The sequence below is a fragment of the Lissotriton vulgaris genome, chromosome 2_2, assembly GCF_964263255.1.
Source record: "Lissotriton vulgaris chromosome 2_2, aLisVul1.2, whole genome shotgun sequence".
In the NCBI taxonomy this organism is placed as follows: domain Eukaryota; kingdom Metazoa; phylum Chordata; class Amphibia; order Caudata; family Salamandridae; genus Lissotriton; species Lissotriton vulgaris.
The window spans coordinates 200,656,674-200,670,875 of record NC_141688.1 but is presented as its reverse complement, the minus strand read 5'-3'; the positions used below and the strand labels follow the sequence as shown (position 1 = coordinate 200,670,875).

General features: G+C 50.6%; 1 protein-coding gene across 3 annotated transcripts in view; it reads right to left on the bottom strand.

The window, feature by feature from the left end:
- COMMD9 (COMM domain containing 9) overlaps positions 1-9,952 on the bottom strand; it is an 85,282-nt gene extending 75,330 nt beyond the window's left edge. For 2 of the 3 annotated variants that reach the window (XM_086959894.1, XM_086959895.1), the window contains exon 1: positions 9,832-9,929. In XM_086959894.1, coding sequence (XP_086816020.1) covers positions 9,832-9,882 — 51 coding nt within the window. In that variant the 5' untranslated portion in view covers positions 9,883-9,929. Of the gene's footprint in view, positions 1-9,831 lie in introns of all 3 variants that reach the window. The other variant, XM_086959893.1, reaches the window with a different exon arrangement.
- Between the last annotated feature and the right edge of the window lie 4,250 nt (positions 9,953-14,202).

The following is a 14,202-nucleotide window of genomic DNA, read 5'->3' as shown; positions in this document are numbered from 1 at the left end:
AATCTCAGATTTGCTGGCATTTATTTGAAGGCAGTTAGCCTTCATCCAATCCGAGATTACCGATAGATCCTCCTTTTATCTTTCCAAATTTGCACAGCAATTTTTAGAGAAGGCAATCACCAGCTGGGTGTAGTCAGCGTACGACACCAAGGATAGCCTCCTACCTCTGGCCACCTACTCCAAAGGTCCTACGTACAGATTGAAAAGAAGTGGACTCAGGATGGAACCCTGTGGCACCCCACGAGATAGAGCGTGATCCTGAGAGTGAAACAGAGGTACTGACACTTGGAACGAACGCCCAGCCAGAAAGGACCGAATCCACTCCAGGGCAGAATCCCCGATTCCGATCGTCCAAAGGAGATCAAGAAGGATCGCATGTGACACCGTATCAAAAGCGTCACTTAGATCCAATGGACCAAGGCGGCGAAGTCTCCTACATCCAGCTGGCTACGGATGGATTCCGTAACAGCAAGGAGACCTGATTCGGTGCTATGGCGGGGGCGGAAACCATGTTGGGAAGGGTCAAAGATGTTATGCGTGTAGATGTATTTAGACAGGACGGAATTGACATGTGCCTCCACTACTTTCGCCATAAAAGGTAGTTGAGATATAGGACGGTAATTACTAGGATCGTCCGGATCAAGCGATGGCTTTTTTAACAATGGGATCACTTTTGCGTGCTTCCACGCCCTAGGGACAGAGGCTGATTTCAATGACAGGTTGACCACTTTTAGTGCCACAGGGGAAATGAGAGGAAGAAGCTAGCGAAAATGGATCGCCAACATCGGGTCCTCCGGCGAGCCAGACTTGATTTTAGCGCTTAAAACCTCAAACTCCTGGAGTGACAACAGAGGGAAAGATGACACACAGATGTCCACCCTAGAGTCAGTCCCTGTCAGCACAACATCCTCAGCGGGGGTCATACCTGTGGAAAAATCATGATATCAGTTCCACTTTCTTCACAAATTGGAGTGCTAAATCTTCGCAGCGATGGTTCGATGCTACGGGGGAAATATTGGTCATACCTGCGCTCTTCATGTTTTAAAGCAGGTGAAGATGGTTTTAGTAGGATTGGAGCTGGCCATGATTTTGTTGGCTACAAACTCTGCCTGCGCTTTGCGGATGAGTTTGTGATAATATTTGACTGCCTTACGGTACACTACTTTGGCGGTAGGCTCATAAGAACGGCGCCAGGCACGTTCTAGTTGTTTGCAACCCTTCTTTGCCTGGGTTAGAAGGCCAGTGAACATGGGTTAGATAGCCCACGTCCCTTTTCGCCCCGTTTAGCTGGAATACAGCTATCCAGACCAGCTACCAGCCAGTCATGAAAACTCACAAGTGCCCCCTCTATGTCATGAGGAAGCTGGGGGCTGTGCTCCGCTAACCAAGTAGCGAGCAGCTCCTGCTCTAACTTATGCCAGGGCCGTTTCGCCACCGTGACTGGGCGGACCGCATCAATTCTACCCTGCCACAGTCGGGAAAATGGAATTACTGAGTGGTCGGTCCATGTTAGTGGAACCGGAGAAGAGATTTTTAGACAGCCAAGATTGGAAAAAAATCGGATCAAGCAGATGGCCTGCCGCCCGGGTACCTCCCGCGACCAGTTGCGGGAGCTGAAAAGCTTCCAGATCCGCAAGGTAGTTGTCAATCTCAGCCATTCCTTCCCGCTCGAGATGTAGATTCAGATCCCCCAAGATGGTAAAGTTGGCTGCGTTGCAGGCCAGCTGTCCAATTTTAGTTACTAGGTACTAGTTTCCTGAGGGCCCAGGGGTCTCTAAATTAACAGGCCAGACATGGTCAAATTGCTGCTAAACTTTATTTTAAACAATGCACTCTCGCAATCTACTATATTTTCGTTCCACAGGCTAACGGTGTAGATAGCTTTGGCTATCACCGCAATCCCCCCCACCCCTTTCCCCCTTCTCTATTAATGTTATGTAGGATGTAGCCATCCGGGAGGGCTAATCCTGGGTAAGCCAGGTTTCAGTAAGAAAAAGGGTGTCGGGGCTCTCATCCATTAATAAATCAAAAACCTCAGCATAGTGACTCACCAAAGAGCGACAGTTAAGGCTGAGAAGTTTGACTCAGTACCGCCGGATGAGCAGGAAAATTGCTACTCAGAGTCCACCTTGAAAGCGCAGAATTTGCACACAAAAGTCGGTTCTTGCAAGGACCACGGTGCTAATGGGCACATGGAGGCCAGGTTCACAAGTTGTTCACGGTTGTATCTACAGGAATGGCCTGTGTTAGATGCAGGGGTTATGGCGACTGGCGATGGCCCGGACGGGCGCAGACGGGCTTGCCTAAGGCGCGCCAGCTGCATGTGGGCGCCTTAGCGTCACTATTTGTAGCCAAGCAAGGAGGTGGCCAGGCAGGCGAGGATACAGACACTAGTCCGCTGACCTCGTCGATTCCTCCCCAAGATGGCGGACACAACTCCTGCCCTTGCCCCCAAACAGCGTTTCCCAAGAGCAGCAGCAAAATACTGTTTTAAAAATGCGGCGAAAATTAGGTAAGAGATTTGTCCTAACAATAATGCACAGTTAAAACCTGTATGTCAGATTGTTCTAAAATTACCACAAAGCGCTAAATAAAGCTCCCGGCTCACGCCTCAGGAGTCTGGTGTCTGCGCGGGCGCCGAAGCGTCACTATTTGTAGCCAAGCAAGGAGGTGGCCAGGCAGGTGAGGATACAGACACTAGTCCGCTGACCTAGTCGATTCCTCCCCAAGATGGCCGACACAACTCCCGCCCTTGCCCCCACATTGCGTTTCCCAAGAGCAGCAGCAAAATACGGTTTTAAAAATGCGGCGAAAATGAGGTAAGAGATTTGTCCTAACAATAATGCACAGTTAACACCTGGATGTCAGATTGTTCTAAAATTACCACAAAGCGCTAAATAAAGCTCCCGGCTCACGCCTCAGGAGTCACACAGCAAAGTACATGAATTACAATATGTAGCTTTAATACACCATTTTCTAAGTTTGTTACGGATTGTCCCTCCAAGATGGAGAAACTGCTCCACAGAACAATTTCCCATCAAAGTTTATATTTTGAATATAATAAAACAAAGAAGAAATTTCACACAATGGCAGAAATTTAAGGTGGCAACAAAGAAAAGAAAATAAGGCCTATTCAGAAAAAGAAGAACTATATAAATTACTACAAGGCCAAAAAACAGTTTATAGCTCAAACAATTGGAATCTGATTCTGCAGTTCATTTGGTTTCGTTGTTAGAATTGTGAATTACAACTATCAGCATGGTTAGATTGTAAAGTAAGTTCCAAATGACTTCCACTGACCTTTGCCAAACAACAGCTCAGCGATCCTTCACCCTGATGGAACTCCAGGGGCTGCCAATGCCAGCCCACACCAAACTCAAAAGCAGCTGCATCGCTACAAAGCCATTGCAACCAGAACCCCTGCTTATCCGGCCTACAATCATAATATCTCTTTTGGTTCTCGGCACACCCATAGCCAAGGCCCAGCAGGCTGGAGACTAGGAAAAAACAGTGATTAGGCCTTCTCCATCTATCCAACCAAAATCTGTGACAACAGCCCTTTATCCACGAGGACATCCCAAACCATGCAGAAATTTAGGAAAGAGCTGAAAGCACACCTCTTTGTAGAACATTATATGGTGATGCAGTAACCTCCCATCTCAATTACATGTTGATGGTGTCTTTGCCTTGTACTCTGTACAGCATTCCAATGCATTTTGGCTAGATTTCAGCTATATAAATGCCAAATACAAATAGAATGTAGAAGCAGAAATAACCCAACAACCCATAGTGCATTTTCTGTTTCTTTTTTTAGTCAGTGACAGCCACCTTTATAGGGCGCCAATTTTGCCGAAAGGCATCACATCACTTCATATAGAGCCGGAAGTTTAAAATGAGAACCAGGTGTTACACAAGGTTTATAGCAGCAAAAATTGACCATCACACATCAAAAGCAGTTCATGTTGTAATGCGAAGATCCTCCGTTACCATGTGCACAAATGTAGTGTCCGGGACAGACGAGAGCAAACAGCCCTTGGATTTTCAGAAAGCCAAATTAGCAAAATAGCCTAACCTACTCTTGTTAAGTGACTCCAGACAAAAATAGTCACTAAATACATAATTTGCTTCACCAACATGTAACAGGTGTGATTTACATGAAATCACATATCTTACATTGATTATCCTTGTACAGGGTTCTCCGGTTTGTACTGTAAAGTGAACTTGGAGTAGAAATCCCATGCTTGAGAGTACGACTTACCCTCGCACTATAGTGCAGGGCGGAATGTCAGACAAAGCAGGTCTTCCCTTGTGGCCCCTAGCTCTTCCTCTGCGGCTGGTCGGCCTTTTCTTGCGGCCCGCAGATCATTATCTGAGGCCGGTCCACCTTCACTTGCGCCCGCAGCTCTTCCTCTGGGGCTTGTCCACCTACACTTGTGTCCCGCAGCTCTTCCTCTGGGGCTGGTCTGCTTTCCCTTGCGGCCTGCATATCTTCATCTGGGGCTGATCCACCTTCCCTTGCGGCCCACAGCTCTTCCATTGGTTCTGGTCCACCTTCCCTTAAGGCCCGCAGATCTCCCTCTGGGTCTGGTCTGCCTTCCCTGGTGGGCCGCAGCTCTTCCTCTGGGTTTGGTCCACCTTCCCTTGCGGCCCGCAGCTCTTTCACTGGGTCTGGTCCCCCTTCACTTAAGGCCCGCAGATCTCCCTCTGGGTCTGGTCCACTTTCCCTTGCGGACCGCAGCTCTTCCTCTGGGTCTATTCCACTTTCCCTTGCGGCCCGCAGCTCTTCCTCTAGGTCTGGTCCAGCTTCCCTTGCGGCCCGCAGCTCTTCCTCTAGGTCTGGTCCAGCTTCCCTTGCGGACCGCAGCTCTTCCTCTGGGTCTAGTCCAGCTTCCCTTGCGGCCCGCAGCTCTTCCTCTGGGTCTAGTCCAGCTTCCCTTGCGGCCCGCAGCTCTTCCTCTAGGTCTGGTCCAGCTTCCCTTGCGGACCGCAGCTCTTCCTCTGGGTCTGGTCCAGCTTCCCTTGCGGCCCGCAGCTCTTCCTCTGGGTCTAGTCCAGCTTCCCTTGCGGCCCGCAGCTCTTCCTCTAGGTCTGGTCCAGCTTCCCTTGCGGCCCGCAGCTCTTCCTCTGGGTCTGGTACAGCTTCCCTTGCGGCCCGCAGCTCTTCCTCTGGGTCTGGTCCAGCTTCCCTTGAGGCATGCAGCTCTTCCTCTGGGTCTGGTCCAGCTTCCCTTGCGGCCCGCAGCTCTTCCTCTGGGTCTGGTCCAGCTTCCCTTGAGGCATGCAGCTCATCCTCTGGGTCTGGTCCAGCTTCCTTTGCGGGCCGCAGCTCTTCCTCTGGGGCTGGTCCCTTACGGCCCGCAGCTCTTTCTATGGGTTTGATATAGCTTCCCTTATGGCCCGCAGTTCTTCCCCTGGGGCTTGTCCACCTTCACTTGCATCCTGCAGCTCTTCCTCTGGGTCTTGTCCACCTTCCCTTGCGGGCCGCAGCTCTTCCTCTGGGGCTGGTCCCTTGCGGCCCAGAGCTCTTTCTATGGGGTTGATATAGCTTCCCTTATGGCCCGCAGTTCTTCCCCTGGGGCTTGTCCACCTTCACTTGCATCCCGCAGCTCTTCCTCTGGGTCTGGTCCACCTTCCCTTGCGGGCCGCAGCTCTTCCTCTGGGGCTGGTCCCTTGCGGCCCAGAGCTCTTTCTATGGGGTTGATATAGCTTCCCTTATGGCCCGCAGTTCTTCCCCTGGGGCTTGTCCACCTTCACTTGCATCCCGCAGCTCTTTCTCTGGGTCTGGTCCACCTTCCCTTGCGGGCCGCAGCTCTTCCTCTGGGGCTGGTCCCTTGCGGCCCGCAGCTCTTTCTATGGGGTTGATATAGCTTCCCTTATGGCCCGCAGCTCTTCCTCTGGGTCTGGTCCACCTTCCCTTGCGGCCATCAGCTCTTCCTCTGGGGTTGGTTCACCCTCCTTCCGGCCCGCAGCTCTTCCTCTGGGATTGGTGTACCATCCCTTGCACCTGCAGATCTCTGTCTTGCCTGCCAGATAACCAGAGATTTGAAGCAGAGAAGCCTGCTTTTGTACCTTTTTTGTGGTGCTTATGTTATCCAAGCAACATTGTTTTGTGAATCGGAACTTGCATTCTTCAGCGAGGGTTGCTTGTTTTATGAGCAGAACTGACCTGCTCATAGAGCAACCTCAAATGACTGCATGAACAAAGCCTACAATCAGAAAGATACAAATACAATGCGGAAAGGGTATGTTTTTGTGAAATGTTGCTAATGGGCTTTGATTCTACAGCCAGTCTGACTCGTACTTTCTGCAAGGCAGCCCTGCTCACACGTGACGGTGTAGCAGGGTTAGCGAGTGTGGAGATGCAGTGCGTCAGGCCGCTAAAAAGAAAATATTCTGTGCCTAAAATGCGGTCTATAACCTACATGTAGTAGAATAGATAATTACTATAAAAGACACCTAAACTTAACAAGCATTCACAAAGCCGATAGGTCTCACCTATGAACCCTATCGGCATTAGCAATATTTTTTAGCCATGGTGTATAGCAGCAGCGGCTATGCAGCATGGCTGAAAATAATATAATGAAAATTGATGCTATGACATGGCTGTTGCGTCATTTTATCGGTACACGCTAACATGGATAAATAAAAGTAGACCGAAATGTGCTTTTTTATACAGCACTAATGCACCTTTCTCCTACAGTGCTACAAAAAAAATTAACAAGAGAGGGGGGGGGGGTTGTGGAGGCTTGTCACAGCACAGATACCGCCCTCGGGCAAGCCCCAGACAGTACTATTTGGCTCCATAGAAAATGTTTGTGAGTACACATGATTGAATGAATGAGTAGGATTTATAAGGCAGGAATATCCCAGGGCTGAGTTGTAGCGAGAAGCAAGAGACGAGTATTCTCAGGGTCTACACAGAGCAGGCCCGATCAGATCTCTTTGTAGAGAGGTGTCCTCAGGAAGGCCTTGTAGGTGGACTCTGATGTCATACTCCTAATACGTACAGGAAGAGAATCCCATAGTTTTGGGGCCAATAAAGTGAAAGAGCGGCCTCCTGCTGTTGAATTATTGACCCATGATCTAAGCCAAACTGTAATTTAATTTTGTGGTGCGTTGTAGTCTCACACTATCCCAAGGGATCAGTACAATTCCAGGAAGTGGGCAAATCACCTCATCCTTACTAACCTACCTCATTCTAACCTCCCCATTACTTACTTCCCCCACACTCAACAGAAGGGTCTTCCCGTGCATTAACAAAAAGTTTCAAATGGATCCTTCTATGGCATCTTCATAATGCACAAATAAAATTTGATTTGACATTTTATCTTTTCACACTCGAATTTACAACATATTACTCAGAACTGTGCTATCCCTCCAATAATTTGTTGACTGCAACTTTCCCTCTGACCCTAACAGCACACCAGTGCCTTCCAGCTATGTCTGCTCCATAGAAATACCAGTGCTTAATTTGAGGCAGTGGTTTCCGGTGCTCGGCACCAGCACTAAATTGTCAACACCTGTACTTATTAGTCTGCCATATGGTGGCCATGTTTATGTAATTTAGAGATGAGCAGAACAAGAGTCCTTTATCAATTCAATATACATCAAAACAACTCAAACCTGCCGCCTAGACCATTCTTATAGCTTTTGGGGTCTTAAACAGTCTGAATTGTCACACGTGTTGCAGCGTGATGGTTAGTGGTTGTGTAGCTACTGTCATTAGAGGAGATGACATGGGCAATGTTGGGTGAAAGCTGCACACATCCAACATGGCTGCCGTGGTACCCTCTGTTTACACTTTTCGCCTACCAATGATAAGTATTTTAAAAGTTCCTGGAAAAGACAGGGTGCAGGGGCTGGTGAGCCCTTTCTATGCCACCATCTGCTTTCAAAACCTGCAGGTATATTGCAGCTTGAAAGCCTACCTCCATTTAACAATATAGCCGCGTGAATGAGTAACATGTCATGCCCCACCTCCTCCCTCTTCCAATAGCCCTCTAGACAGTGGGTAGGTGCCAGTGGGAAGACTCGCTACAGATAGATAGTTAAATAACAGCAGACAAAATATACTTGGTGGTAATTCTCCATTCTTGGATGGGACAGAAACCAAAACAAATAATCTGTTTGAAAAGTCCCAAGCTGAAGGCATGGGCACTGCCAACTTGAAAAATAATAATAATAATTCCATTTATAGAGCGCCTGGTTATACCCAACTGTGTGTGTAGCTAACAATAGTGCAGCAGTAGCAGTTGCACCCTAGCTGGCAGACTGAGATACTGCATCTTATTATAGCAGAGCGCTTGTCCATCAGGAACTGCCAGTATGAAAGTGTGAGTGTTTGTTAGTGAGAGTGAGAACCGGTGAGTGTGAGTACATGTGTGTACACTTGAGTGGGAGTTGGTATGATTGAGAATGATTAAGTGTGTGTGTTAGGATGAGTGAGGGGGTAGTGACTAAATGAGTGGGTGGGAAGTGACTAAATGAAAGAGGGAGTTTGTGTGAGTGAGAAACTGCAAGTGAGTAAGAGTGGCTTTGTTTACATGTTTTATGATTGTGAGTCTGCCGCTGGCTATGGCATTCTCAATATAATTCCAGACTTATGGCGGCGTCCATGGTAACATGCCGCGCTAGCATATTGGAAGCATAAGGACGGGCACACTAGGAAACATTTAGACCCTGAAATACTAGAAGTAATACTTGATATATGGGGAATTGCTGGTGCTGGCATACTGGAGGCCATTCTTAGCCTTAGGGAGGTCATTCTTAGCCTTAGAGAGGTCAGCCATGGCCCATGGGGGCTGAGGTAGCGGGTTCGGGCAGGCAAATCATGATAAAAAGCTGGTTTTGAAATTCCGGAGGTCATTTTAGACCTACGGGCACCCATGGTTAGGGGGTTGCATCAATTATATAATTCCGGTACCGGAATATTGTATGTAATTGCTGGCTTCAGAATATACTCACAACAACATGCTGGCATAAGGACCCTGATGGTAATTCTTAATATATGGGGAAACCTCAAGGCAAGATGTAAAAACTATGAGGTGAACTCATGACAAGTATTACAATCCACCAGTTTCAACTGTCACTGCTGCCAGCTGGGAAAACAATGCATCCAACGAGCACTGTCAGCTGCAGAGATAGCTCAAAGCAGAAGTTCTGCTAAATGTCGAAATAGTTAATATATTGCACTGGGATTTTCAGCTGTACCTAAACTGCAGCGATAATTAATCAAATGAGAAGTTCCAAACAGACGAACAAATGCAGTGACACCATTCAATTCATGGCGCATACATTCACAGCTGCAATAGTGCAAGCACTGCCAGCTGCAGTTACATGGAATGAGTTCGACTAACAGTATATACAATACAATGCATGATCATTACCGCATTCATTGGCAATGCAAACACATTTCAAACAGTGCTCTCTGGTGCCAGAATGGATGCAGTGAGGAATGCCAGCTGTGGTCTTGCAGAACTACAGTGACATTTCCAGCTGCAATAGTGCACCCCGCATGCATTGCTTGCTGCAGTGATAACACCTCGAGTGAGTCCTGCCAAATGACGGCAATCTATCGCGTGTAATTTGAGCCATTGACTCCCTGCACTCAGGTATTCATAGAGATTACAACTCCCATAATGCATTGCGATGCAAACTGACAGCCCAGGCCTGAAAAACTGTGCCTTCGGGTGACGAGAAGTAATCATGGCTTCTGGCGCCCCTAATCTCGAGGGTAGTGCATTGTCAGCGCGGTGAACACGATTGATGACAGCAGCGCTAACACGCCTCTTCCAAGCACTATCAACGCCACAGCAGACCTATCCACCGTACCTTCAGCAGAATCTGCAGAGCTGCAAAGTCCTCCTCTCCCAGGGCTGCCATCTTCAGCCTGTCATGTGACCTGGCTCTTCATAGTGAAGTGACTCATGGTCACGTGATGCCTCTGTGCATCATGGGGGTTGTAGTTCAAGCGTGAATTTAGCGCTCGCATCTTCCCACTCCTCCGATATTTAGATAAAATTAACATCAATGGACGTTTAAGAATCGAAGGAAACGGCTGCTAAGGGGGCATGGAGGTCACTGAGTTAAGATACCTCTGATGCGCAGTCCCCCATACCAGACAAGGTAACATGTTTAAATCTAACTGTAACTCAATTAACTATTTTAACCGTTCTGAAGTAAATTACCGCCTGACTTCGTGGCGTGGCTATGTCGCATTTTTCATTTTTATCACATATGTAAGAAGTGTTTACATTTGATGAAAAGGACATCATTTTCCGTTGATTGACAAACTGGGTGAAAATCCCACATTTTCAGGACAAGTCACTCAATCAATCAGTGAAACAGGCGTTTGTAAAGCACGCTACTCACCCGTAAGCGTGAGGGGTGGGAGGGATATAGCTGCCAAGGTTTCAGATTACTATGTGGGACATTTTCAAAATTTCAGTGTAATTATGAGTGACATTTTCAAGGACTTTGAGTGACACTTTCTCATGTGCAAAATCAAACAATGAAGATGAGGGATTCTTATAGATAGCAGAAATTAAACCCATTTGAGTATAGCTGCTAATGTTTCGGATTGCTTATGTGTGACATTTTGATACATTCCGTGGATTTATGAGCGGCATGCAATGACTAAATGTGTGACACTTTCTTCGACCAAAATCATGCAATGAAGTCCATGGAATTAGACAAATATTAGAAATATTAGAAATCACACTAAATTGGGGGACATCGCTAAGCGCACACCCGTTCCAGGAGGGGTCACAGCGCTTTACTGCATGCTGCACGCTGCACTGACCTGACAGGCAAAACCACGCAGCGCCGCTGGGTTCCTGACGCTGTGATTGGACTACAGCTCCCAGCTTGCTCTGCACCCACACCGCTTCCTCTTCCTGCGGAAAGCGCCAGGAGGCGCACAAAAGGGAACAGCTCCCACAGAGGAGCGGGGGACATCGCTAAGCGCACACCGGCTCCAGGAGGGGTCACAGCGCTTTACTGCATGCTGCATGCTGCACTGACCTGACAGGCAAAACCACGCAGCGCCGCTGGGTTCCTGACGCTGTGATTGGACTACAGCTCCCAGCTTGCTCTGCACCCACACCGCTTCCTCTTCCTGCGGAAAGCGCCAGGAGGCGCACAAAAGGGAACAGCTCCCACAGAGGAGCGGGGGACATCGCTAAGCGCACACCGGCTCCAGGAGGGGTCACAGCGCTTTACTGCATGCTGCACGCTGCACTGACCTGACAGGCAAAACCACGCAGCGCCGCTGGGTTCCTGACGCTGTGATTGGACTACAGCTCCCAGCTTGCTCTGCACCCACACCGCTTCCTCTTCCTGCGGAAAGCGCCAGGAGGTGCACAAAAGGGAACAGCTCCCACAGAGGAGCGGGGGACATCGCTAAGCGCACACCGGCTCCAGGAGGGGTCACAGCGCTTTACTGCATGCTGCACGCTGCACTGACCTGACAGGCAAAACCACGCAGCGCCGCTGGGTTCCTGACGCTGTGATTGGACTGCAGCTCCCAGCTTGCTCTGCACCCACACCGCTTCCTCTTCCTGTGGAAAGCGCCAGGAGGCGCACAAAAGGGAACAGCTCCCACAGAGGAGCGGGGGACATCGCTAAGCGCACACCGGCTCCAGGAGGGGTCACAGCGCTTTACTGCATGCTGCACGCTGCACTGACCTGACAGGCAAAACCACGCAGCGCCGCTGGGTTCCTGACGCTGTGATTGGACTACAGCTCCCAGCTTGCTCTGCACCCACACCGCTTCCTCTTCCTGCGGAAAGCGCCAGGAGGCGCACAAAAGGGAACAGCTCCCACAGAGGAGCGGGGGACATCGCTAAGCGCACACCGGCTCCAGGAGGGGTCACAGCGCTTTACTGCATGCTGCACGCTGCACTGACCTGACAGGCAAAACCACGCCGTGCCGCTGGGTTCCTGACGCTGTGATTGGACTACAGCTCCCAGCTTGCTCTGCACCTACACCGCTTCCTCTTTCTGCGGAAAGCGCCAGGAGGCGCACAAAAGGGAACAGCTCCCACAGAGGAGCGGGGGACATCGCTAAGCGCACACCGGCTCCAGGAGGGGTCACAGCGCTTTACTGCATGCTGCACGCTGCACTGACCTGACAGGCAAAACCACGCAGCGCCGCTGGGTTCCTGACGCTGTGATTGGACTACAGCTCCCAGCTTGCTATGCACCCACACCGCTTCCTCTTCCTGCGGAAAGCGCCAGGAGGCGCACAAAAGGGAACAGCTCCCACAGAGGAGCGGGGGACATTGCTAAGCGCACACCGGCTCCAGGAGGGGTCACAGCGCTTTACTGCATGCTGCACGCTGCACTGACCTGACAGGCAAAACCACGCAGCGCCGCTGGGTTCCTGACGCTGTGATTGGACTACAGCTCCCAGCTTGCTCTGCACCCACACCGCTTCCTCTTCCTGCGGAAAGTGCCAGGAGGCGCACAAAAGGGAACAGCTCCCACAGAGGAGCGGGGGACATTGCTAAGCGCACACCGGCTCCAGGAGGGGTCACAGCGCTTTACTGCATGCTGCACGCTGCACTGACCTGACAGGCAAAACCACGCAGCGCCGCTGGGTTCCTGACGCTGTGATTGAACTACAGCTCCCAGCTTGCTCTGCACCCACACCGCTTCCTCTTCCTGCGGAAAGCGCCAGGAGGCGCACAAAAGGGAACAGCTCCCACAGAGGAGCGGGGGACATCGCTAAGCGCACACCGGCTCCAGGAGGGGTCACAGCGCTTTACTGCATGCTGCACGCTGCACTGACCTGACAGGCAAAACCACGCAGCGCTGCTGGGTTCCTGACGCTGTGATTGGACTACAGCTCCCAGCTTGCTCTGCACCCACACCGCTTCCTCTTCCTGCGGAAAGCGCCAGGAGGCGCACAAAAGGGAACAACTCCCATAGAGGAGCGGGGGACATCGCTAAGCGCACACCGGCTCCAGGAGGGGTCACAGCGCTTTACTGCATGCTGCACGCTGCACTGACCTGACAGGCAAAACCACGCAGCGCCGCTGGGTTCCTGACGCTGTGATTGGACTACAGCTCCCAGCTTGCTCTGCACCCACACCGCTTCCTCTTCCTGCGGAAAGCGCCAGGAGGCGCACAAAAGGGAACAGCTCCCACAGAGGAGCGGGGGACATCGCTACACGCACACCGGCTCCAGGAGGGGTCACAGCGCTTTACTGCATGCTGCACGCTGCACTGACCTGACAGGCAAATCCACGCAGCGCCGCTGGGTTCCTGACGCTGTGATTGGACTACAGCTCCCAGCTTGCTCTGCACCCACACCGCTTCCCCTTCCTGCGGAAAGCGCCAGGAGGCGCTCAAAAGGGAATAGCTCCCACAGAGGAGCGGAGGACATTGCTAAGCGCCCAGCTTGCTCTGCACCCACACCGCTTCCCCTTCCTGCGGAAAGCGCCAGGAGGCGCACAAAAGGGAACAGCTTCCTCCGCGTCGCAGACGCACGCGGACGGCGCCGGGCGAAGCCCGGGCAGAGGGCGGGCCGTCTGTGGCCGTCTATGGACGACGAGGGACGGGACGGGCCATCCCCCTTACGCCCAGGACCTAGGAATCAGGACTCAAGCTCAAAATGGGTAAGAGAAAGCTACCCTCCCCTACTGCTGGTGGTACACCCAAGGATAAGGCCCCCAGGAAATCTAATAGCATTCTCTCCTTTTTGACCTCGGAGGTGGGGAAGTTGACCACTGAAATTGCAAGAACTGAACGCAAACTGGGGTTAGAACCATCGCTGAATAGCAAGGAGAGCATAAGCCCTCCACAATCTGGCATTACACCTATTCCCCTTGAACCTAAAATCGTTATTGCCCCGCCTAAGGAGCCTGCGTTACCTTCCACTCTTACTACTGATGACTCTAATGGGGCAACTCCTAAACTCCTTAGCTCAGCTCGAGTAATCAGAGCTACATGCACAAAGCAAACGAAAAGACAGTACAAAAAAAGGAACACACACAAACCCAAGGGAGGAAAGGGCACAGTGGGCTCACTTGAAAAGGCTATCAGAGACATGGTGGAAAGAGTAATCACTGACAAGATAGAGCCCACACTTACAAAAATAGCCTCAGACATCATTGACGTCTTACATCAGTGCGTCGATGGCATCTTAAGGAAATGTGAGCGCCTGAATGTATGCCTTAAAACTGCTGAACCTGCTACTTT